The following is a 27,029-nucleotide window of genomic DNA, read 5'->3' as shown; positions in this document are numbered from 1 at the left end:
TCAGTGTGAGGCTCGGCTGTCACCCGGGCGGCTGGGTAGGCTCTGCTGGGAGTTTCCACGCTTCTTGGTCTGAGACACATTGTGAAACACTGGCTGCCTCTGGGGGGCGGTAAGGGGTGGTGCTGAGTGGGCTTTGCAGAGGGAGCAACCCTTCTGGTGGCTAATGAGGCGGCAGCTCACTGTCTATGGGGGAAAAGGGTTACAGCTGTGAGCATGGGAAGCATAGTTCATTCTTGTGTTTTATTTGTGTATTATTGTATTACTTACTATTATTAATCTATTTTACCCACCCTGTATATATTATATTAATGTACTAACACATTAACAAAGTGATTATAATAATTATACTAATTATATTATTATATTAATTGTATTATATTTATTCTGTTATATTTCTTTATATTATATTTTATTTCCTATTCTCTCTGAGTCCTGTATGATCTCTGTGACTACCCACCCACCCATCCCTATCTTTCCATCTGGTGCCTGTGCCGCCTGGATATCTTTGCCTGTGGGAGATCTATTGCTTTTTTTTTTTTTGTATATCGTGTCCCAACATGTTGAAAGATTGTTAGGATAAAACTAATTTACACATCCAATTGCAAAGCCACTTTCCTGTCAGCACATACATATTTAAAATAGATAAGTCACATCTTGAAGCATCTCCTTTCAGTCCCCGTGAATGTTGCGGTTTGGGTGACACGCGTGTTGAGGCCCACACGCGGTGGCTGGCGTCTGAACAAACAGCAAGGCAGGGTGAGAGGCAGGGGGTGCCACTGGGCAGGCAACAGAGACAGAGACATGATCAAGCTCACCGCGCCCTCTTCTGGGACAACGGGAAAAGTGCTGACAGACTCTGAGAGTCTGAAAAGCTGGTGTAATTGTTGAAAAGCACAGTTCTAATGTCCATCCCACTTCTGTTGTTAACATGTTATCTTTCTGGCAGCAATTTCAAAAAAATAACGTTCTTACCCCAGACTGTGGCATTCCTCTTGGCAGGGCCGGGAGTGGAGGAGGCAGTGGGCTGGGCGCTGTCATCTGCAGGGAGAGTGCAGCCAGTTAACACGCGAGACACGGGCACAGCTCCTGCTCACAGGAAGGCCACGCCAGCAGGCGTGTTGAGAAAAGTAAACTTCCAGAAAGCTTGTTCACAGGCTCTGTGAAATCAGCGCACAGTGGGGCTTTAAACATCTCTATGCTACTTATATAAACTGAGATAATATCTCCAGGAGCAATTTTGGGTTCTTAGCAAAACAAAGGTATGAGGGTTCATGATTGTCCCTCTGTTACTGCGTGTCATGGGCACATCAAACGATCAATTTTCAAGGTGGAAGGTTCTCTGTCCTGAAATGGCCGTGAAGGTCAGGAGTTCAGATCCCCGCTCTCACCCCTTAGAGACAACGGTTTTCTCGGGAAAGAAAACCAAATAACGGAGAATGAAAAATGTAATGTCCATCTGGGGAAGCCATGGCCCTGAAGTCAGGTTTGTTGGTATCTGTGCTTTAACACATTTCTTTCACATCCTGACTAGTTTCTATCAGATTCAGTGGAAACGAATGCATCTCACTGGTCTGGGAACACACAGGCCAGGCACACCTGTCCTCAGGACACCATATGTTTGAAACGCCAGAAAACACAGTGAAGGGAGAGGAACACAGACGCACCCGGGTCCCCACAGGAGCGCTGGCAATCTGCCTCGGTTTCAAAGTTGTTTAGGTTCCCATCGCAGCCTCCATACCCGAACGCCTCACAGCGCCCAGAGCGGTGGTTGTAGAAGTAGCGCCTAAAGTATAAGCGGCAACGCCCCATCCTCTTCTCCAAGAAGCAGAAGCCAGGCTGTCCTGGGGGTTGCACGTGTGTCAGAGAGTTCTCCTTGGAGTAAGTTACTTATTCCTATTAAACTAGAGGCCCAGTGCACGAAATTGTGCATGGGTGGGGGTCCCCTCAGCCCAGCCTGCACCCTCTCCAATCAGGGACACCTTGGGGGATGTCCAACTGCCAGTTTAGGCCCAGTCCTAGCAGTTGGACATTCCTCTCACAATCTGGGACTGCTGGCTCCTAACTGCTCACCTGCCTGGATGCCTGCCTGATCGCCCCTAAGTAACCCCTGCCCCCTGCCAGCCTGATCACTCCTAAGCACCTCGGCCTGCTGGCCTGGTCAGCCCCAACAGTTCCCTCTCTACCGTCCTGGTGGCAACCAACTGCCCTCCCCCGCCGGCCTGGTTGTCCCACGCAGCCTGCTGTTCAGTCATTTGATCGTCCCTCACTGACCCCTCTGCCAGCCTTGTCGCCCCATGCAGCCTGTTCGGTTCTTACTGTTACTGTGAGGGCATCCCGGACAATATGCATATTCCTCTATTGTTAGTATAGATGGACACATCAATGGTTGTGCTGAAATCATTTAAGGAGTAAACATGGAAAGTTAACAACAAGAGGTGAACACGGAACAACCACACAGCGTTACAATGGCCTGTGACATAGCCTGGGACATGTAGACTAAGCAGATGCAACTATGATCGCAGGTGACTGCCACTGGGATTCCATGTCCTAAATTTCTCCCCGTCAACTCCTGGGGCATTCACTACAAAGTAGTCCATGATTTGACAGAATAAGATACTGGGACATTTTACCCTCGGTTGGGAAGTATACAATATTATGGTAAAACATGGTTTACTTATTTTTATTTATTTTAGTTTATTTGTATCCACATTTAGGAAAATCTATAAATAGTTCATGTTTTTAGGTGTGAGGTCTCATGAGGGGAAAGTGTAATGTGTTGCTTCACTAAGAAATTTCAATCGCCCAGTGGCTCAGTGGCTTCTACAAGCAAATAATTTTCATTCTTCAATTTTGTTGGAGACCGTATATTTGGCACTTGTCCCTACTAAGCATTTTTTAAAAAAAATTCATGCCCACAGTTCTTAGATATATAAAGTGGTATTCCTATTTCATCTGTATACTAACACTAAATATCAACAAGAGCAATTACGTATTGTTAAACATCTCTACTTTTTCTTAATGATCATCGACAACTCAAAGACATACAGATATACATTGAGGGTCACATTGAATAAAATTTGCTAAGGCCACACAACACTGAGATCATCCAGAGATACAGCTGAGAGCTAAGGTACGATTGGCAATATCAAAACCACTCTGTGGGAGAGGTAGCAATATCATGTGTGTGGCCCGTGTTGTAATTAATCTGCTACTAAATATCATACACATTAGGATGAGAGTAAACACAGTGTGTGAAGCCTTTCCTACCTCACACTATGCCTGTTATTTCTAATTTCTTGTTGTTTCTACTAAAGACAATATTTCAGCCCTGGCTGGTTTGGCTCAGTGGATGGAGCTTCAGCCTGCGGACTGAAGGGTCCAGGGTTTTATTCCAGTCAAGGGTGCATGCCCGGGTTGTGGGCTCGATCCGCAGTGTGGGGCCTGCTGAAGGCATCCGATCTATGATTCTCCCTCATCTTGATGTTTCTCTCTCTCTCTCCCTCTCCCTTCCTCTCTGAATTCAATAAAAATATATTTAAAAAATAATAATAAAAAATAAAAACACTATTTCAAAGATCACATATTTATCATGAACCTCATTGTCAGAAAAACGTAAGAATTGAATACATAAATGAGTTATATGAATAAGTAAATTATACTAAGTAATTATACAAATTATACTAGGTATCTGATATAATAAAGAGGTAATATGCAAATTGACCATCAGATGGACTGCAGGGGAGGGCAGTCGCCCATGTAGACACTAGATGGACTGCAGGGCAGTTGATGGTGACCAGGCAGGCAGGGGAGGGCAGTTGGGGGCGATCAGGCCAGCAGAGGAACACAGGTGGGGGCGATTGGGCTGGCAGCGGAGCAGTTAGGCATTGATCAGGCTGACAGGGGAGTGGTTAGGGGTGATCAGGCTGGCAGGCAGAAGCAGTTAGGGGCAATCAGGCAGGCAGGCAGATGAATGGTTGGGAGCCAGCAGTCCTGGATTGTGAGAGGGATGTCCAACTGCCCGTTTAGGCCCGATCCTTGCGGGCAGTTGAACATCCCTTGAGGGGTCCCAGGTTGGAGAGGGTGCAGGCTGGGCTGAGGAACCCCCCACCCCCAGTGCATGAGTTTTGTGCACCAGGCCTCTAGTAATAATAATAACCACACAAAGGAATGTTCACCGTGTGTCCATGACTGGGCCTCCCTGTCACCTGAAAGAAAATACAATAAATGTGTATCGTTATCACAGTCGATGAAATAATGCTGTGAATTTCAGAACGATCCATTCATTACCATTAAAATTATTATCATGAAGAATGTCAATACATTTCTTTTGATGTTCTCTAAACATTAAATTATTTTCAAGTATTGTAACCATGAAGCCATCTCATTTTATCATAGTGATGTCTCTAAACCTATCTTCAAAGGTTGAACACATTTACGGAAATAAGAGTGCATGGCAAACTACATGAAATACTGGTGATTCAAGCAGTTTTGGGCTACCACTTGCTTCTTTTGAGAAGTTTATATGTTTCTTCTTCATTCATTGTTAATACAGAGATTAAATTTTGAATATTTCCTCCATCTTACGTGCCTTGCAGAAGCCACACTCAGTCATAATGTATCGTATTTATATTGCCCTGATTTTGAATTGCTCTTATTTTAAGATTTGGGTATGACTGTATTTATGAGGAGCATTGGGTCTGTGGCTCTCTTTTTGGAATTGTGTTTCTTTGGTGTGAGAGTAAGTTAATGCTGACTTCATATCATGAACTGGAAAGGGTTCCCTCCTTTTCAATTTTCTGAAAGTCTGTGTTGGATTGGTATTGTGCTCCCTTAAATGTTTTCCAGAATTTACCAGTCAAGTCCTCTCACCCTGCAGTATTCTCTGCTGCAAGTTTTTTATTCACAAACTTAGTTTGTTTACTAGAGGGAGCGCTACCCAGGCATTCTGTTCAACAGCAACGCTGAGTTCTCCCGGGAGGGAGCCTCTCTATGGGGAGAACCTAGTATTTACAGTTACCCAGGGCGATGGGATTATTTGAGGAGTTTTGGTGAGTTTTGTTTAGTAGATGTGTTCATTAAGGATAATTTACTTAAAGAATGATGCGCATTGTTATAGATTGGGTAATGTTTGGCTTTCAAGGATTTGCTGTGGTTTTTTCCAAGTTGTTAAATGTATTGGCACCAATTTGTTAGTAAGATTTACTTATTATCATTATAATATTTGTAGATCCCTATGTATGCTTTTTCCTGATATTGGTCCTTTCTTCTTATTTATTGAGGTTTATTTCTATATGTATTTTTTATTTTTAAATGTTTTACTAATTGTATTGGGATGACATTGGTGAACATGAACATAGAGGTTTTTAGTGTGGGTTTCTATAATATATCATTTCTGTTTCTCTCTCTCTCTCTCTCTCTCTCTCTCTCTCTCTCTCTCTCATATCTACTTGGAACATTACTACTAGTATTGATTTAAATGGTACATCATGACCGGCCTGAGTACCATAGTGGGGCTGAGGGTCAACCTATGAACCCGAGTTCAGGTTTTGATTCCCGATTAGGGCACATGACCGGGTTGCAGGCTCCATCCCCCGTGTGGGGCAAGTAGGAGGCAGCTTATCCATGATTTTCTCTCATCATTGATGTTTCTATGTCTCCCTCTGCTTTCCTCTCTGCAATTAATAAAACTATACTTTAAAAAAAGAAATATCTAACTGAAACTGAGGAATTCACTGATTCTCCTGTTTCTGACAGTGCATTCTTGGAAACTTTTGAAGTTGTGTGATTGAGGCATAGACTTAGCCAGTGAGGATTATTGTGTTGTTTTGGTTCATTTGCCCACATTCTTTTTCGTATGAATGTTTCTGTCCTATCGTCTGCGTTTATTAATCATTCTTAGGGGTGGTGCTTGTGTGGTCGACCTTCTCTCACCCCTTCCCTTTTTACAGCTGGGTCTTTATTTTTAAAACTAGAGGCCCAGTGCACAAAATTCGTGCATGGGGGGTGAGTCCCTTAGGCTGGCCTGCACCCTCTCCAATCTGCGACGCCTTGGACATCCCTCTCACAATCTGGGACTGCTGGCTCCTAACTGCTCACCAGCCTGCCTGCCTGATCGCCCCTAACCACTTCTGCCTGCCAGCCTGATCACCCCCTAACTGCTCCTCTGCTGGCCTGATTGATGCCTAACTGCCCCCCTGCTGGCCTGATCACCCCCAACTGCCCTACTCTGATGGCCTGTTCACCCCCAACTACCCTCCCCTGCTGGCCTGATTGCCCACAACTGCCCTCCCAGGCAGCCATCTTGTGAAGATATCACGCGAGGGTGTCATGCGAGGGCGTGATGCCACCTAGGCTTTTATTACATAGGATATCTTTCCTGTAGTTAGTTCTTGATTGTTCTGTATTAAGTCTAATAAATGGCTGTTCACTGGAGTGACTGCAGCGTTGCATGGTACTGTCATGATCACTAAGGTTCCATAGGAATTGGAGTTGTTTGTTTTCTGCTTTCCATCTGTTCTTTGTTCCCGTGTCCCTCTTCCTGTCTGATAAAGTCTAAGTCCATGTGACTAATAATGTCTGTCCTGCAAGTCATAGCTGCTGAGTTACACTCACTTCCTTGGAGATATAAACCCTGTTCTGAAAACTAGAAGTTATTTCTGCCATCTTATTCTGAGGAAGAGCGTCAGACGACAATGGGGCTTGCTCTGTTTAAGATTTAGAAAGACTTCCCTGGAGAACTCTTGTGACCGGGGCTAACCAGCCACCTGTTACAGAGCAGACCAGCATGGTGGACAGGGATCGGGGAGCCAGGGGCCTGGAGCCAGGGGCGGGGGCCTGCTTGGATGGCGGACCTGGCGAGGAAGGCTCTCTCTGTGTCTCGCCAACTCTCCCAGGAAGGAGGGCCAGATGCATCCTGGTATAATTTTTGTCTGGTCTTGTCTGTTTGGTAGCCAGCTGCTCAGAGGCTCGGCTGCCAGGCGGGCGGTGGGGTTGTCTCTGCGGGGAGTTTCCACACTTCTTGGTCTGAGACACGTTGTGAAACACTGGCTGCCTCTGGGGGGCGGTGGGGGTGCTGAGTGGGCTTTGCAGAGGGAGCAACCGTTCTGTTGGCTAATGTGGCGGCAACTCACTGTCTATGGGGGGCAATGGGTTACAGCTGTGAGCATGGGAAGCATAGTTTATTCTTGTGTTTTCTTTGTGTATTGTATTATTTATTTTTATTAATCTATTTTACCCACCCTGTATATATTATATTAATCTATTAAGACATTACAAAGTCATTATATAATTATACTAATTATATTATTATATTAATTGTATTATACTTATTCTGTTATATTTCATTATATTATATTTTATTTCATATTCTCTCTGAATCCTGTATGATCTAGGTGACTACCCACCCACCCATCCCCATCTTTCCATCTGGTGCCTGTGCCACCTGGATTTCTGAGCCTGTGTGAGTCCTATTGCTTTTTTTTTTTTTGTATATCGTGTCCCAACATGTTGAAAGATTGTTAGGATAAAACTAATTTACAATCCAATTGCAAAGCCACTTTCCTGTCAGCACATACACATTTTAAATAGATAAGTCACATCTTGAAGAATCTCCTTTCGTCCCCGTGAATGTTCTGGTTTGGGTGACACTCGTGTTGAGGCCCACATACTGGGGCTGGAGTCTGAACAAACAGCAAGGCGGGGTGAGAGGCAGGGAGTGCCACTGGGTTAGCGACAGAGACAGAGAGGTGATCAAGCTCACCTCGCCCTCTTCCGGGACAACGGGAAAAGTGCTGACACACTCGAAGTCTGAAAAGCTGATATAATTGTTTAAAAGCACAGTTCTAATGTCCATCCCACTTCTGTTGTTAACTTGTTGTTTTTCTGGCAGCAATTTAAAAAAAATAACGGTCTTACCCCAGACTCCGGCATTCCTTGTGGCAGGGCCGGGAGTGGAGAAGGCAGTGGGCTGGGCGCTGTCATCTGCGGGGAGAGTGCAGCCAATTAACACGCCAGACACGGGCACAGCTCATGCTCACAGGAAGGCCACGCCAGCAGGCGTGTTGGGAAAAGTAAACTTCCAGAAAGCTTTTTCACAGTCTCTGTGAAATCAGCGCACAGTGGGGCTTTAAACATCTCTATGCTACTTATATAAACTGAGGTAATATCTCCAAGAGCAATTTTGTGGTTCTTAGCAAAACAAAGGTATGAGGGTTAATGTTTGTCCCTCCGTTACTGCATGTCATGGGCAGATCAAACGATCAATTTTCAAGGTGGAAGGTTCTCTGTCCTGAAATGGCCGTGAAGGTCAGGAGTTTAGAGCCCCGTTCTTGCCACTTAGAGACAACGGTTTTCTCAGGAAAGAAAACGAAATAACGGAGAATGAAAAATATAATGTTCATCTAGGGAAGCCATGGCCCCGAAGTCAGGTTTTTGGGTATCTGTGCTTTAACACATTTCTTTCACATCCTGACTGCTGGAAGCCAGTCCATCCTTGCTGCTTGACACAGTCGCTGCAGGAAAGAAACATCGCACAGCATATGTTTCAAGGGACCTGGCGTATATAGCATACTGTTGTTGATATGTTTGCTCCCCTTGGCGCTATGTGTTTTAATCAAGGTCACCTCTCTGAGAGAGGTTGTTTCCCCAGGTAGGGATTTTTCCCTGAAGTTAGGGAGGGGATAAAACCCCTTAACTAAGTGCCAGGCGGGTAGTTAATCACTTTAACTACAAACAATCACCCTTAAGCTACATAATCTTTACTCCCTGGAATGGAGATAAGAAACGCCCTAACCTTTGCAATAGAAATTGACAGGATTAAAATCAACTGGTATAAATACAGATGTAACAAGACAATAAACACGAGAACTTTGCTGGAGATCCTGACCAGAACTTGGCTGGAGTTCTGGCTAGAGATCCTGGCTAGGCTGCTGATCAATTGAACGCTGTCTCTGTGTCATTCCTTCTTCGACTCCGTCCACACCTTTGGGGACCCCTGGACCTGTTGGGGTTGGACCCCAACATCTGGCGCCCGAACCGGGACTCTTAGATAAGTCCCCCGTACTTGGGACGGATAGGACTGCACCGTAGGGTGCTGCAGACCCCCCCCCTAGAGAGGATACGTAGGGTAAGTGTGTAGTTAGTACAGAACATAGATTGACAAGATTGGTCATACTGAGTCTATAGAAGAAAGACTCTGTATTAATCTTTTAATGCATATGCTTGCTAGCAGAGGAGTTAAGGTTACTCCCAGTCAGACAGAAAGTTTTATACAAGATGTATGTCAATGGCTTCCTGAGGATGGAACTGTTAATTTAGAAACTCGGACTAAAGTAGGAGAGCAATTAAAGAATTATTACAGCTACCATGGATCTGAGAAGGTCCCGGCAGATACCCTTTCCCTCTGGAATTCAATTCATGACACCTTGGCACCAGAGGCAGAAACGGTTGAACTTTCTCAAACTTTAAATAGTCCCTTGGCTCCAGCTCAATCTAAGAGCAATTTAGCTATGCCTACTGATTGGAAGGAGAATAAATATCATAAACATGACCATTGGTCCTTTCCAGTCAGTAGAGAGGAGAGAGGCCCTCCCATTCAAAACAGGCTCCCTAAATTAGAAAGGAAGCCTGAACCAGGTCCTGCGGCTCCTATGAGCTTCATGTCTAAATTTCAAAGGGCGATAAGAGAAGTTGAAGCTAATGGAGATCTTGAATTCTCACTCTGCTTCCCAGTTGCATATGAGAATGAGTTTGGTGAGGATGAAAACCCCACCTGGAAGTCTATACCTTACAAAATACTTAAAGAATTAAAATCGGCCTGCTCTGAATATGGACCTCTAGCTCCTTACACACAAACCTTGGTAGAAACCCTAGCCAGTAAATGGATGACTCCTTATGATTCGTCACAGGTTTGTAAAGCCTGTCTCTCAGGAGGCGATTACTTATTATGGAAAACTGAATATGATGATCTTGCTAAGAGAGCTGTAGCCACTAGCAAAAATTCCAGAGGAGGAATAACCCTAGACATGATATTAGGAGAAGGTGATTTTAACACGGCTCAGGAGCAAATGTATATGCCCAAAGAGGCACTTATTAAAGTAACCAGTTGTGCAGTAAATGCCTGGAAATCCCTACCTTATACAGTAGGAAAAACAACCACCCTTATAGAGGTTAAACAGAAGGTCGAGGAACCGTATCAGGATTTCCTTTCTCGCCTCATACAGGCAGTCAAGAGAGTAATCAGTAACGAAGAGGCAGCCGATATCCTAATTAAACAACTGGCTTTTGAAAATGCTAATAATACCTGTCAGGCCTTATTAAGGCCGATTCGCAGAACGGGAACTACAAATGATTTTGTAAAACAGTGTGCTGATGTAAGTCCAGCATTTATACAGGGTGTAGCTATAGCTGCAGCTCTCAAAGGGGAGACATACCCTCAATATGTACAGGGCATAGGACAAGCCAGCAATAATACAGGTAATAAACGATATATGAACTGCTACTCTTGTGGCTTATCTGGGCACTTTAGCAGAGAATGCCCAAATAGAAATAATAATACTCAAGCCAGATGGCAAGCTCCTCGACAGCCTGGAAATACATCAGGGAATAATATTAATCCTCCAAAAACCGTTTGTCCCCGATGTCAGAAAGGATTCCATTGGGCAAAGGAATGTAGATCAAAAAGCACAGTTCTAATGTCCATCCCACTTCTGTTGTTAACATGTTGTTTTTCTGGCAGCAATTTCAAAAAAATAACGTTCTTACCCGAGACTCCGGCATTCCTTGGGGCAGGGCCAGGAGTGGAAGAGGCAGTGGGCTGGGTGCTGTCATCTGCAGGGAGAGTGCAGCCAGTTAAAACGCCAGACACGGGCACCGCTCATGCTCACAGGAAGTCCACGCCAGCAGGCGTGTTGAGAAAAGTAAACTTCCAGAAAGCTTGTTCACAGGCTCTGTGAAATCAGCGCACAGTGGGGCTTTAAACATCTCTATGCTACTTATATAAACTGAGATAATATCTCCAGGAGCAATTTTGTGGTTCTTAGTGTAACAGAGGTATGAGGGTTAATGTTTGTCCCTCTGTTACTGCGTGTCATGGGCAAATCAAACGATCAATTTTCAAGGTGGAAGGTTCTCTGTCCTGAAACGGCCGTGAAGGTCAGGAGTTCAGAGCCCCACTCTCACCCCTTAGAGACAACGGTTTTCTCAGGAAAGAAAACGAAATAACGAAGAATGAAAAATGTAATGTCCATCTAGGGAAGCCATGGCCCTGAAGTCAGGTTTGTTGCTATCTGTGCTTTCACACATTTCTTTCACATCCTGACTCATTTCTATCAGATTCAGGGGAAACGAATGCATCCCACTGGTCTGGGAACACACAGGCCAGGCACACCTGTCCTCAGGACGCCTTACGATTGAAACGTCAGGAAACACAGTGAAGGGAGAGGAGCGCAGACGCACCCGGGTCCCCACAGGCGCGCTGGCAATCTGCCTCGCTTTCGAAGTTGTTTAGGTTCCCATCGCAGCCTCCATACCCGAACGCCTCACAGCGCCCAGAGCGGTGGTTGTAGAAGTAGCGCCTGAAGTATAAGCGGCAGCGCCCCATCCTCTTCTCCAAGAAGCAGAAGCCGGGCCGCCCTGGGGGTTGCACGTGTGTCAGAGAGTTCTCCTTGGAGTAAGTTACTTATTTCTATTATACTAGAGGCCCAGTGCATGAAATTGTGCATGGGTGGGGGTCCCCTCAGCCCAGCCTGCACCCTCTCCAATCAGGGACACCTTGGGGGATGTCCAACTGCCAGTTTAGGCCCAGTCCTAGCATTTGGACATTCCTCTCACAATCTGGGACTGCTGGCTCCTAACTGCTCAGCTGCCTGCCTTCTTGATTGCCCCTAACTATACCCCGCCCCCTGCCAGCCTGATCACTCCTAACCACCTCTGCCTGCTGGACTGGTCACCCCCAACTGACCCCCCTCTGCTGTTTTGGTCGCCACCAGCTGCCCTCCCCCGCCAGCCTGGTCGCACCACGCAGCCTGCTGTTCAGTCATTTGGTCTTCCCTCACTGACCCCTCTGCTGTCCTCGTCGCACCACCCAGCCTGTTTGGTCGTTACTGTTACTGTGAGGGCATCCCGGACAATATGCATAATCCTCTATTGTTAGTATAGATGGACACATCACTGGTTGTGCTGAAGTCATTTAAGGAGCAAACATGGAAAGTTAACAACAAGAGGTGAACATGGAACAACCACACAGCGTGACAATGACCTGCGACATAGCCTGCGACATGTAGACTAAGGCAGATGCAGCTATGATCACACGTGGCTGCCACTGGGATTCCATGTCCTAAATTTCTCGCCTCAATTAGTGTGGCATTCACTACCAAGTAGTCCATGATTTGACCGAATAAGATACTGGGACCTGTTACCCTCGGTTGGGAAGTATTCAATATTATGGCTAAAACATGGTTTACTTATTTTTTTTATTAAGTTTATGTGTATCCACATTTAGGAAAATCTATAAATAGTTCATGTTTTTAGGTGTGAGGTCTCATGAGGCAGGCGGGTGCTGCTGGGCCAGCGACAGAGACAGAGACTTGATCGAGCTGTGGCTCAGTGGCTTCCACAAGCCACATAATTTTCATTCTTCAATTTTGTTGGAGACTGTATATTTGGCACTTGTTCCAACTAAGCTTTCTTTCAAAAAAAAATTCATGCCCACAGTCCTTAGATATAAATTGGTATTCCTATTTAATCTGTATACAAACACTAAATTTCAACAGGAGCAATTACGCATTGGTAAACATCTCTACTTTTTCTTAATGATCGTCGACAACTAAAAGACATACGGATATTTATTGAGGGTCACATTGAATAAAGTTCACTAACGCCACACAACACTGAGATCATCCAGAGATACAGCTGAGAGCTAAGGTATGACTCGCAATATCGAAGCCACTCTGTGGGAGAGGTAGCAATATCCTGTGTGTGGCCCGAGTTGTAATTAATCTGCTTCTAAATATCATACGCTTAGGATGAGAGTAAACACAGTGTGTGAAGCCTTTCCTACCACACATTATGCCTGTTATTTCTAATTTCTTGTTGTTTCTACTAAAAACAATATTTCAGCCCTGGCTGGTTTGGCTCAGTGGATGGAGCTTCAGCCTGCGGACTGAAGGGTCCAGGGTTTTATTCCAGTCAAGGGTGCATGCCCGGGTTGTGGGCTCGATCCGCAGTGTGGGGCCGGCAGAAGGCAGCCGATCCATGATTCTCCCTCATCTTGATGTTTCTCTCTCTCTCTCCCTCTCCCTTCCTCTCTGAATTCAATAAAAATATATTTAAAAAATAATAATAAAAAATAAAAACACTATTTCAAAGCTCACATATTTATCATGAACCTCATTGTCAGAAAAACGTAAGAATTGAATACATAAATGAGTTATATGAATAAGTAAATTATACTAAGTAATTATACAAATTATACTAGGTATCTGATATAATAAAGAGGTAATATGCAAATTGACCATCAATCCAACACACAAGGTGGCTGCGCCCATGTAGCCACTAGATGGACTGCAGGGGAGGGCAGTTGTGGGTGACCAAGCCTGCAAGGGAGGGCAGTTGATGGTGACCAGGCAGGCAGGGGAGGGCAGTTGGGGGCGATCAGGCCAGCAGAGGAACACAGGTGGGGGCGATTGGGCTGGCAGCGGAGCAGTTAGGCATTGATCAGGCTGACAGGGGAGTGGTTAGGGGTGATCAGGCTGGCAGGCAGAAGCAGTTAGGGGCAATCAGGCAGGCAGGCAGATGAATGGTTGGGAGCCAGCAGTCCTGGATTGTGAGAGGGATGTCCAACTGCCCGTTTAGGCCCGATCCTTGCGGGCAGTTGAACATCCCTTGAGGGGTCCCAGGTTGGAGAGGGTGCAGGCTGGGCTGAGGAACCCCCCACCCCCAGTGCATGAGTTTTGTGCACCAGGCCTCTAGTAATAATAATAACCACACAAAGGAATGTTCACCGTGTGTCCATGACTGGGCCTCCCTGTCACCAGAAAGAAAATACAATAAATGCGTATCAGTTATCACAGTCGATGAAAGAATGCTGTGAATTCCAGGAGGATGTGTTCATTACCATTAAAATTATTATCATGAAGAATGTCAATACATTTCTTTTGATGTTCTCTAAACATTAAATTATTTTCAAGTATTGTAACCATGAAGCCATCTCATTTTATCATAGTGATGTCTCTAAACCTATCTTCAAAGGTTGAACACATTTACGGAAATAAGAGTGCATGGCAAACTACATGAAATACTGGTGATTCAAGCAGTTTTGGGCTACCACTTGCTTCTTTTGAGAAGTTTATATGTTTCTTCTTCATTCATTGTTAATACAGAGATTAAATTTTGAATATTTCCTCCATCTTACGTGCCTTGCAGAAGCCACACTCAGTCATAATGTATCGTATTTATATTGCCCTGATTTTGAGTTGCTCTTATTTTAAGATTTGGGTATGACTGTATTTGTGAGGAGCATTGGGTCTGTGGCTCTCTTTTTGGAATTGTGTTTCTTTGGTGTGAGAGTAAGTTAATGCTGACTTCATATCATGAACTGGAAAGGGTTCCCTCCTTTTCAATTTTTTGAAAGTCTGTGTTGGATTGGTATTGTGCTCCCTTAAATGTTTTCCAGAATTTACCAGTCAAGTCCTCTCGCCCTGCAGTATTCTCTGCTGCAAGTTTTTCATTCACAAACTTAGTTTGTTTACTAGAGGGAGCGCTACCCAGGCGTTCTGTTCAACAGCAACGCTGAGTTCTCCCGGGAGGGAGCCTCTCTATGGGGAGAACCTAGTATTTACAGTTACCCAGGGCGATGGGATTATTTGAGGAGTTTTGGTGCGTTTTGTTTAGTAGATGTGTTCATTAAGGATAATTTACTTAAAGAATGATGCACATTGTTGTAGTTTGGGTAATGTTTGGCTTTCAAGGATTCCCTGTGGTTTTTTCCAAGTTGTTAAATGTATTGGCACCAATTTGTTAGTAAGATTTTCTTATTATCTTTTTAAAATTTGTGGATCCCTATCTATGCTTTTTCCTGATATTGGTCATTTCTTCTTATTTATTGTGGTTTATTTCTACATGTATTTTTTATTTTTTGAATGTTTTATTAAGTGTATTGGGATGACATTTGTCAACATGAACATAGAGGTTTCAAGTGTGGGTTTCTATGTTATAAGATCTTTATCATTTCTCTCTCTCTCTCTCTCTCTCTCTCTCTCTCTCTCTCTCTCTCTCTCATATCTACTTGGAACATTACTACTAGTATTGATTTAAATGGTACATCATGACCGGCCTGAGTACCATAGTGGGGCTGAGCGTCAACCTATGAACCCGAGGTCAGGTTTTGATTCCCGATTGGGGCACATGCCCGAGTTGCAGGCTCCATCCCCAGTGTGGGGCGAGTAGGAGGCAGCTTATCCATGATTTTCTCTCATCATTGATGTTTCTATCTCTCCCTCTGCTTTCCTCTCTGCAATTAATAAAACTTTTTTTAAAAAAAGAAATATCTAACTGAAACTGAGGAATTCACTGATTCTCCTGTTTCTGACAGTGCATTCTTGGAAACTTTTGAAGTTGTGTGATTGAGGCGTAGACTTGGCCAGTGAGGATTATTGTGTTTTGATTCATTGGTCCACATTCTTTCTCTTATGAATGTTTCTGTCCTATCGTCTGCGTTTGTAAATCATTTTTAGGGGTGGTTCTTGTGTGGTCGACCTTCTCTCACTCCTTCCCTTTTTACAGCTAGGTCTTTATTTTTAAAACTAGAGGCCCAGTGCACAAAATTCGTGCATGGGGGGTGAGTCCCTTAGGCTGGCCTGCACCCTCTCCAATCTGCGACGCCTTGGACATCCCTCTCACAATCTGGGACTGCTGGCTCCTAACTGCTCACCAGCCTGCCTGCCTGATCGCCCCTAACCACTTCTGCCTGCCAGCCTGATCACCCCCTAACTGCTCCTCTGCTGGCCTGATTGATGCCTAACTGCCCCCCTGCTGGCCTGATCACCCCCAACTGCCCTACTCTGATGGCCTGTTCACCCCCAACTACCCTCCCCTGCTGGACTGATTGCCCACAACTGCCCTCCCCTGGCAGCCATCTTGTGAAGACATCATGCGAGGGTGTTCTGCGAGGGCGTGATGCCACCTAGGCTTTTATTACATAGGATATCTTTCCTGTAGTTAGTTCTTGATTGTTCTGTATTAAGTCTAATAAACGGCTGTTCATTGGAGTGACTGCAGCGTTGCATGGTACTGTCATGATCGCTAAGGTTCCATAGGAATTGGAGATGTTTGTTTTCTGCTTTCCATCTGTTCTTTGTTCCCGTGTCCCTCTTCCTGTCTGATAAACTCTAAGTTCATGTCACTAATAATGTCTGTCCTGCAACTCATAGCTGCTGAGTTACCCTCACTTCCTTGCAGATATAAACCCTGTTTTGCAAACTAGAAGTTATTTCTGCCATCTTATTCTGAGGAAGAACATCAGACAACAATGGGGCTTGCTTTGTTTAAGTTTTAGAAACACTTCCCTGGAGAACTCTTGTGACCGGGGCTAACCAGCCACCTGTTACAGAGCAGACTGGCCGGGAGGACAGGGAACGGGGGAGCCAGGGGCCCGGAGCCAAGGGAGAGGGGCTGCTTGGATGGCGGACCTGGTGAGGAAGGCTCTCTCTGTGTCTCGCCCGCTCTCCCAGGAAGGAGGGCCAGACGCATCCTGGTATAATTTTTGTCTGGTCTTGTCTATTTGGGAGCCAGCTGCTCAGAGCTCAGTGTGAGGCTCGGCTGCCAGGCGGGCGGTGGGGTTGTCTCTGCGGGGAGTTTCCACACTTCTGGGTCTGAGACACATTGTGAAACACAGGCTGCCTCTGGGGGGCGGTGGGGGTGCTGAGTGGGCTTTGCAGAGGGAGCAACCATTCTGGTGGCTAATGTGGCGGCAGCTCACTGTCTATGGGGGCAATGGGTTACAGCTGTGAGCATGGGAAGCATAGTTTATTCTTGTGTTTTATTTGTGTATTGTATTATTTATTTTTATTAATCTATTTTACCCACCCTGTATATATTATATTAATGTACTAACACATTAACAAAGTGATTATAATAATTATACTAATTATATTATTATATTAATTGTATTATACTTATTCTGTTATATTTCATTATATTATATTTTATTTCATATTCTCTCTGAATCCTGTATGATCTCTGTGACTACCCACCCACCCATCCCCATCTTTCCATCTGGTGCCTGGATTTCTGAGCCTGTGTGAGTCCTATTGCTTTTTTTTTTTTTGTATATCATGTCCCAACATGTTGAAAGATTGTTAGGATAAAACTAATTTACAATCCAATTGCAAAGCCACTTTCCTGTCAGCACATACACATTTTAAATAGATAAGTCACATCTTGAAGAATCTCCTTTCGTCCCCGTGAATGTTCCGGTTTGGGTGACACTCGTGTTGAGGCCCACATACTGGGGCTGGAGTCTGAACAAACAGCAAGGCGGGGTGAGAGGCAGGGAGTGCCACTGGGTGAGGGACAGAGACAGAAACGTGATCAAGCTCACCTCGCCCTCTTCCGGGACAACGGGAAAAGTGCTGACACACTCGAAGTCTGAAAAGCTGATATAATTGTTTAAAAGCACAGTTCTAATGTCCATCCCACTTCTGATGTTAACATGTTGTTTTTCTGGCAGCAATTTCAAAAAATAACGTTCTTACCCCAGACTCCAGCATTCCTCTTGGCAGGGCCGGGAGTGGAGAAGGCAGTGGGCTGGGCAATGTCATCTGTGAGGAGAGTGCAGCCAGTTAACACGCGAGACAGGGGCACAGCTCATGCTCACAGGAAGGCCACGCCAGCAGGCATGTTGGGAAAAGTAAACTTCCAGAAAGCTTTTTCACAGTCTCTGTGAAATCAGCGCACAGTGGGGCTTTAACATCTCTATGCTACTTATATAAACTGAGATAATATCTCCAAGAGCAATTTTGTGGTTCTTAGCAAAACAAAGGTATGAGGGTTAATGTTTGTCCCTCCGTTACTGCATGTCATGGGCAGATCAAACGATCAATTTTCAAGGTGGAAGGTTCTCTGTCCTGTAATGGCTGTGAAGGTCAGGAGTTCAGAGCCCCGCTCTTGCCACTTAGAGACAACGGTTTTCTCAGGAAAGAAAACGAAATAATGGAGAATGAAAAATGTAATGTTCATCTAGGGAAGCCATGGCCCCGAAGTCAGGTTTTTGGGTATCTGTGCTTTAACACATTTCTTTCACATCCTGACTGCTGGAAGCCAGTCCATCCTTGCTGCTTGACACAGTCGCTGCAGGAAAGAAACATCGCACAGCATATGTTTCAAGGGACTTGGTGTATATAGCATACTGTTGTTGATATGTTTGCTCCCCTTGGCGCTATGTGTTTTAATCAAGGTCACCTCTCTGAGAGAGGTTGTTTCCCCAGGTAGGGATTTTTCCCTGAAGTTAGGGAGGGGATAAAACCCCTTAACTAAGTGCCAGGCGGGTAGTTAATCACTTTAACTACAAACAATCACCCTTAAGCTACATAATCTTTACTCCCTGGAATGGAGATAAGAAACGCCCTAACCTTTGCAATAGAAATTGACAGGATTAAAATCAACTGGTATAAATACAGATGTAACAAGACAATAAACACGAGAACTTTGCTGGAGATCCTGACCAGAACTTGGCTGGAGTTCTGGCTAGAGATCCTGGCTAGGCTGCTGATCAATTGAACGCTGTCTCTGTGTCATTCCTTCTTCGACTCCGTCCACACCTTTGGGGACCCTTGGACCTGTTGGGGTTGGACCCCAACATCTGGCGCCCGAACAGGGACTCTTAGATAAGTCCCCCATACTTGGGACGGATAGGACTGCACCGTAGGGTGCTGCAGATCCCCCCTATAGAGGATAAGTAGGGTAAGGGTGTAGTTAGTACAGAACTTAGATTGACAAGATCGGTCATACTGAGTCTATAGAAGAAAGACTCTGTATTAATCTTTTAATGCATATGCTTGCTAGCAGAGGAGTTAAGGTTACTCCCAGTCAGACAGAAAGTTTTATACAAGATGTATGTCAATGGCTTCCTGAGGATGGAACTGTTAATTTAGAAACTTGGACTAAAGTAGGAGAGCAATTAAAGAATTATTACAGCTACCATGGATCTGAGAAGGTCCCGGCAGATACCCTTTCCCTCTGGAATTCAATTCATGACACCTTGGCACCAGAGGCAGAAACGGTTGAACTTTCTCAAACTTTAAATAGTCCCTTGGCTCCAGCTCAATCTAAGAGCAATTTAGCTATGCCTACTGATTGGAAGGAGAATAAATATCATAAACATGACCATTGGTCCTTTCCAGTCAGTAGAGAGGAGAGAGGCCCTCCCATTCAAAACAGGCTCCCTAAATTAGAAAGGAAGCCTGAACCAGGTCCTGCGGCTCCTATGAGCTTCATGTCTAAATTTCAAAGGGCGATAAGAGAAGTTGAAGCTAATGGAGATCTTGAATTCTCACTCTGCTTCCCAGTTGCATATGAGAATGAGTTTGGTGAGGACGAAAACCCCACCTGGAAGTCTATACCTTACAAAATACTTAAAGAATTAAAATCGGCCTGCTCTGAATATGGACCTCTAGCTCCTTACACACAAACCTTGGTAGAAACCCTAGCCAGTAAATGGATGACTCCTTATGATTCGTCACAGGTTTGTAAAGCCTGTCTCTCAGGAGGCGATTACTTATTATGGAAAACTGAATATGATGATCTTGCTAAGAGAGCTGTAGCCACTAGCAAAAATTCCAGAGGAGGAATAACCCTAGACATGATATTAGGAGAAGGTGATTTTAACACGGCTCAGGAGCAAATGTATATGCCCAAAGAGGCACTTATTAAAGTAACCAGTTGTGCAGTAAATGCCTGGAAATCCCTACCTTATACAGTAGGAAAAACAACCACCCTTATAGAGGTTAAACAGAAGGTCGAGGAACCGTATCAGGATTTCCTTTCTCGCCTCATACAGGCAGTCAAGAGAGTAATCAGTAACGAAGAGGCAGCCGATATCCTAATCAAACAACTGGCTTTTGAAAATGCTAATAATACCTGTCAGGCCTTATTAAGGCCGATTCGCAGAACGGGAACTACAAATGATTTTGTAAAACAGTGTGCTGATGTAAGTCCAGCATTTATACAGGGTGTAGCTATAGCTGCAGCTCTCAAAGGGGAGACATACCCTCAATATGTACAGGGCATAGGACAAGCCAGCAATAATACAGGTAATAAACGATATATGAACTGCTACTCTTGTGGCTTATCTGGGCACTTTAGCAGAGAATGCCCAAATAGAAATAATAATACTCAAGCCAGATGGCAAGCTCCTCGACAGCCTGGAAATACATCAGGGAATAATATTAATCCTCCAAAAACCGTTTGTCCCCGATGTCAGAAAGGATTCCATTGGGCAAAGGAATGTAGATCAAAAAGCACAGTTCTAATGTCCATCCCACTTCTGTTGTTAACATGTTGTTTTTCTGGCAGCAATTTCAAAAAAATAACGTTCTTACCCGAGACTCCGGCATTCCTTTGGGCAGGGCCAGGAGTGGAAGAGGCAGTGGGCTGGGTGCTGTCATCTGCAGGGAGAGTGCAGCCAGTTAAAACGCCAGACACGGGCACCGCTCATGCTCACAGGAAGTCCATGCCAGCAGGCGTGTTGAGAAAAGTAAACTTCCAGAAAGCCTGTTCACAGGCTCTGTGAAATCAGGGCACAGTGGGGCTTTAAACATCTCTATGCTACTTATATAAACTGAGATAATATCTCCAGGAGCAATTTTGTGGTTCTTAGTGTAACAGAGGTATGAGGGTAAATGTTTGTCCTTCCGTTACTGCGTGTCATGGGCACATCAAACGATCGATTTTCAAGGTGGAAGGTTCTCTGTCCTGAAATGGCCGTGAAGGTCAGGAGTTCAGAGCCCCACTCTCACCCCTTAGAGACAACGGTTTTCTCGGGAAAGAAAAAGAAATAACAGAGAATGAAAAACGTAATGTCCATCTAGGGAAGCCATGGCCCTGAAGTCAGGTTTGTTGCTATCTGTGCTTTCACACATTTCTTTCACATCCTGACTCATTTCTATCAGATTCAGTGGAAACGAATGCATCCCACTGGTCTGGGAACACACAGGCCAGGCACACCTGTCCTCAGGACGCCTTACGTTTGAAACACCAGGAAACACAGTGAAGGGAGAGGAGCGCAGACGCACCCGGGTCCCCACAGGTGCGCTGGCAATCTGCCTCGCTTTCGAAGTTGTTTAGGTTCCCATCGCAGCCTCCATACCCGAACGCCTCACAGCGCCCGGAGCGGTGGTTGTAGAAGTAGCGCTTGAAGTATAAGCCGCAGGGCCCCATATCCGCATCCAGGAAGCAGAAGTCGGGCCGCTCTGGGGGTTGCACGTGTGTCAGAGAGTTCTCCTTGGAGTAAGTTACCTATTCCTATTAAACTAGAGGCCCAGTGCACGAAATTGTGCATGGGTGGGGGTCCCCTCAGCCCAGCCTGCACCCTCTCCAAACAGGGACTCCTTGGGGGATGTCCAACTGCCAGTTTAGGCCCAGTCCTAGCAGTTGGACATTCCTCTCACAATCTGGGACTGCTGGCGCCTAACTGCTCACCTGCCTGCCTGCCTGATCGCCCCTAAGTACCCCCCGCCCCCTGCCAGCCTGATCACTCCTAACCACCTCTGCCTGCTGGCCTGGTCACCCCCAACTGCCCCCCCTCTGCTGTCCTGGTCGCCACCAACTGCCCTCCCCTGCCGGCCTGGTTGTCCCACGCGGCCTGCAGTTCAGTCATTTGGTCGTCCCTCACTGACCCCTCTGCTGTCATCGTCGCACCACCCAGCCTGTTTGGTTGTTACTGTTACTGTGAGGGCATCCCGGAAAATATGCATATTCCTCTATTGTTAGTATAGATGGACACATCACTGGTTGTGCTGAAGTCATTTAAGGAGCAAACATGGAAAGTTAACAACAAGAGGTGAACATGGAACAACCACACAGCATGACAATGACCTGCGACATCGCCTGCGACATGTAGACTAAGGCAGATGCAGCTATGATCACACGTGGCTGCCACTGGGATTCCATGTCCTAAATTTCTCGCCATCAATGGGTGGGGCATTCACTACCAAGTCGTCCATGATTTGAGCAAATACGATACTGGGACATTTTACCCTCGGTTGGGAAGTATACAATATTATGGCTAAAATATGATTTACTTATTTTTTTAAATTAAGTTTATGTGTATCCACATTTAGGAAAATCTATCAATAGTTCATGTTTTTAGGTGTGAGGTCTCATGACGGGAAAGTGTAATGTGTTGCTTCACTAAGAAATTTCAATCGCCCAGCTGGTGTGGCTCAGTGGCTTCCACAAGCCACATAATTTTCATTCTTCAATTTTGTTGGAGACTGTATATTTGGCACTTGTTCCAAGTAAGCTTTCTTTCAAAAAAAATTCATGCCCACAGTCCTTAGATATATAAAGTGGTATTCCTATTTAATCTGTATACAAACACTAAATATCAACAAGAGCAATTACGCATTGGTAAACATCTCTACTTTTTCTTAATGATCGTCGACAACTAAAAGACATACGGATATTTATTGAGGGTCACATTGAATAAAGTTCACTAACGCCACACAACACTGAGATCATCCAGAGATACAGCTGAGAGCTAAGGTACGACTCGCAATATTGAAGTCACTCTGTGGGAGAGGTAGCAATATCCTGTGTGTGGCCCGAGTTGTAATTAATGTGCTTCTAAATATCATACGCTTAGGATGAGAGTAAACACAGTGTGTGAAGCCTTTCCTACCACACATTATGCCTGTTATTTCTAATTTCTTGTTGTTTCTACTAAAAACAATATTTCAGCCCTGGCTGGTTTGGCTCAGTGGATGGAGCTTCAGCCTGCGGACTGAAGGGTCCAGGGTTTTATTCCAGTCAAGGGTGCATGCCCGGGTTGTGGGCTCAATCCCCAGTGTGGGGCCGGCAGAAGGTAGCCGATCCATGATTCTCCCTCATCTTGATGTTTCTCTCTCTCTCTCCCTCTCCCTTCCTCTCTGAATTCAATAAAAATATATTTAAAAAATAATAACAAAAAATAAAAACACTATTTCAAAGTTCACATATATTTATCATGAACCTCATGTCAGAAAAACCTAAGAATTGAATACATAAATGAGTTATATGAATAAGTAAATTATACTAAGTAATTATACAAATCATACTAGTTATCTGATATAATAAAGAGGTAATATGCAAATTGACCATCACTCCAATACCCAAGATGGCTGCCCTCATGTAGCCACAAGATGGCCTGCAGGGGAGGGCAGTTAGGAGTGACCAGGACTGCAGGGGAGGGAAGTTGTGGGTGACCGAGCCTGCAAGGGAGGGCAGTTGGGGGCGATCAGGCCAGCAGGGGAGCGCAGTTGGGGGCGAATGGGATGGCAGGGGACCAGTTACGCATCAATCAGGCTGACAGGGGAGTAGATAGGGGGTGATCAGGCTGGCAGGCAGAAGCAGTTAGGTGCAATCAGGCAGGCAGTCAGATGAATGGTTGGGAGCCAGCAGTCCTGGATTGTGAGAGGGATGTCCAACTGCCCATTTAGGCCCTATCCTCGCGGGCAGTTGAACATCCCTTGAGGGGTGCCAGGTTGGAGAGGGTGCAGGCTGGGCTGAGGGACCCCCCCCAGTGCATGAATTTCGTGCACCAGGCCTCTAGTACTCATAATAACCACACAAAGGAATGTTCACCGTTTATCCATGATTTTACCGCCTCGTCACCTGAAAGAAAAAACAATAAATGCGTATCAGTTATCACAGTCGATGAAAGAATGCTGTGAATTCCAGGACGATGTGTTCATTATCATTAAAATTATTATCATGAAGAATGTCAATATATTTCTTTTGATGTTCTCTAAGCATTAAATTATTTTCAAGTATTGTAACCATGAAGCCATCTCATCTTATCATAATGATGTCTCTAAACCTATCTTCAAAGGTTGAACACATTTACAGAAATAATAGTGTATGGCAAACTACTTGAAATACTGGTGATTCAAGCAGTTATGGGCTACCACTTGCTTCTTTTGAGAATTTTATATGTTTCTTCTTCATTCATTGTAATATAGAGATTAAATTTTGAACATTTACTCCATCTTACGTGCCTTGCAGAAGCCACACTCAGTCATAATGTATCGTATTTATATTGCACTGAATTTGAGTTGCTGTTATTTTAAGATTTTGTGTATGACTGTATTTATGAGGAGCATTGGGTCTGTGGTTCTCTTTTGGGAATTGTGTTTCTTTGGTGTGAGAGTAAGTTAATGCTGACTTCATATCATGAACTGGAAAGGGTTCCCTCCTTTTCCATTTTCTGAAAGTCTGTGTTGGATTGGTATTGTGCTCCCTTAAATGTTTTCCAGAATTTACCAGTCAAGTCCTCTCGCCTTGCAGTATTCTCTGCTGCAAGTTTTTTATTCACAAACTTAATTTGTTTACTAGAGGGAGCGCTACCCAGGCGTTCTGTTCAACAGCAACGCCGAGTTCTCCCGGGAGGGAGCCTCTCTATGAGGAGAACCTAGTATTTACAGTTACCCAGGGCGATGGGATTATTTGAGGAGTTTTGGTGCGTTTTGTTTAGTAGATGTGTTCATTAAGGATAATTTACTTAAAGAATGATGCACATTGTTGTAGATTGGGTAATGTTTGGCTTTCAAGGATTTGCTGTGGTTTTTTCCAAGTTGTTAAATGTATTGGCACCAATTTGTTAGTAGGATTTACTTATTATCATTTTAATATTTGTAGATCCCTATGTATGCTTTTTCCTGATATTGGTCCTTTCTTCTTATTTATTGAGGTTTATTTCTATATGTATTTTTTATTTTTAAATGTTTTATTAAGTGTATTGGGATGACATTGGTGAACATGAACATAGAGGTTTCAAGTGTGGGTTTCTATGTTATAAGATCTTTATCATTTCTGTTTCTCTCTCTCTCTCTCTCTTTCTCTCTCTCTCTCTCTCTCTCTCATATCTACTTGGAACATTACTACTAGTATTGATTTAAATGGTACATCATGACCGGCCTGAGTACCATAGTGGGGCTTAGCGTCAACCTATGATCCCGAGGTCAGGTTTTGATTCCCGATTAGGGCACATGCCCGGGTTGCAGGCTCCATCCCCAGTGTGTGGCGAGTAGGAGGCAGCATATCCATGATTTTCTCTCATCATTGATGTTTCTATCTCTCCCTTTCCTTTTCTATCTGCAATTAATAAAAATTTTTTTTAAAAAAAGAAATATCTAACTGAAACTGAGGAATTCACTGATTCTCCTGTTTCTGACAGTGCATTCTTGGAAAATTTTGAAGTTGTGTGATTGGGGCGTAGACTTAGCCAGTGAGGATTACTGTGTTGTTTTGGTTCATCGGCCCACATTCTTTCTCTTATGAATGTTTCTGTCCTATGGTCTGTGTTTGTTAATCATTCTTAGGGGTGGTGCTTGTGTGGTCGGCCTTCTCTCACCCCTTCCCTTTTTACAGCTTGGTCTTTATTTTTAAAACTAGAGGCCCAGTGCCCAAAATTCGTGTATGGGGGGTGAGTCCCTTAGTCTGGCCTGCACCCTCTCCAATCTGGGACCCCTTGGACATCCCTTTCACAATCTGGGACTGCTGGCTCCTAACTGCTCACCTTCCTGCCTGCCTGATTGCCCCTAACCACTTCTGCCTGCCAGCCTGATCACCCCCTAACTGCTCCTCTGCTGGCCTGATTGACGCCTAACTGCTCCCCTGCTGACCTGATCACCCCCAACTGCCCTACTCTGATGGTCTGTTTGCCCCCAACTACCCTCCCCTGCAGGTCTGATTACCCACAACTGCCCTCACCTGGCAGCCATCTTGTGATGACATGAGGGCAGCCATCTTGTGATCACATCACCCGACGGTGTCGTGAGAGGGCGTGATGCCACCTAGGCTTTTATTACATAGGATATCTTTCCTGTAGTTAGTTCTTGATTGTTCTGTATTAAGTCTAATAGACGGCTGTTCATTGGAGTGACTGCAGCGTTGCATGGTACTGTCATGATCCCTCAGGTTCTGTAGAAATCGGTGTTGTTTGTTTTCTGCTTTCCATCTGTTCTTTGTTCCCGTGTCCCTCTTCCTGTCTCATAAAGTCTAAGTCCATGTGACTGATAATGTCTGTCTTGCAAGTCATAGCTGCTGAGTTACACTCACTTTCTTGCTGATATAAACCCTGTTCTGCAAACTAGAAGTTATTTCTGCCATCTTATTCTGAGGAAGAGCGTCAGACAGCAATGGGGCTCGCTCTGTTTTATAGTGACCTGAAAGTAGTGAGCAGGAATGCTGAAGATGTGAATGTCGTGAGAGACTAATGACTTGGGAGAAACGCATGTTGTTCTATAACATGACAGGCCATTATTTTAATTAAATAGTGTAATTCTGCAAAATGACTTTTGCCTAAAGTGACAAATGGTACCTCCCAAATGGAATTGGTTCGGATATGGGATGGTGTTTAATTAAAAGATTAATTAAAAACAAAACAGCGGGAACTGGAAAAGACGCTCAGCCAGGCCGCACACTGGTCTTCAAGTCCCGCTAGGTGCCCAGCTGGGGGCGTGCAGGAGGCAGCCCAGCAATTTCTCTGCTCTCTCTCTCCCTTCTCTCTGAAATCAATAAAAAATGTCTTTGAAAAGTTTTAAAAACAAAGCAAAACAAACAAAGAAAGAAACACCCCACCAAGTTCCTGCTCAATGGGAACTTCACATCAAGGTTCGATGACAGTCAGGAGCTGGGGGTGGAGGGGGGTGGCTGTACAGGTTACCTGTGCCGTCCGCGTCCTCCTCGTCCTCCCTCTCAGGAGCAGCGTCCAGGGGGCGGAAGGCACCGCTGAGCAGCAGACACACGGAAGCCCAGAGGAGGGTTGTCTTCCTCAT

General features: G+C 44.8%; 1 protein-coding gene across 1 annotated transcript; it reads right to left on the bottom strand.

Moving 5' to 3' along the window:
• On the bottom strand, positions 1 to 27,029 carry LOC102437311 (tissue factor pathway inhibitor-like). Its single transcript, XM_006098406.1, has 11 exons — positions 26,918 to 27,029; positions 21,288 to 21,464; positions 20,595 to 20,660; positions 17,751 to 17,816; positions 11,455 to 11,631; positions 10,762 to 10,827; positions 7,915 to 7,980; positions 1,665 to 1,841; positions 973 to 1,038; positions 816 to 826; positions 1 to 183 (listed from the first exon to the last, which is right to left on the bottom strand). The coding sequence occupies exons 1-11, from the start codon at positions 27,027 to 27,029 to the stop codon at positions 1 to 3; spliced, it is 1,167 nt and encodes a 388-aa protein (XP_006098468.1).

Source organism: Myotis lucifugus, unplaced genomic scaffold (genome assembly GCF_000147115.1).
Source record: "Myotis lucifugus unplaced genomic scaffold, Myoluc2.0 scaffold_234, whole genome shotgun sequence".
In the NCBI taxonomy this organism is placed as follows: domain Eukaryota; kingdom Metazoa; phylum Chordata; class Mammalia; order Chiroptera; family Vespertilionidae; genus Myotis; species Myotis lucifugus.
Note: the sequence above shows the minus strand (reverse complement) of the source record. Positions and strands in the feature narration are given on the sequence as shown.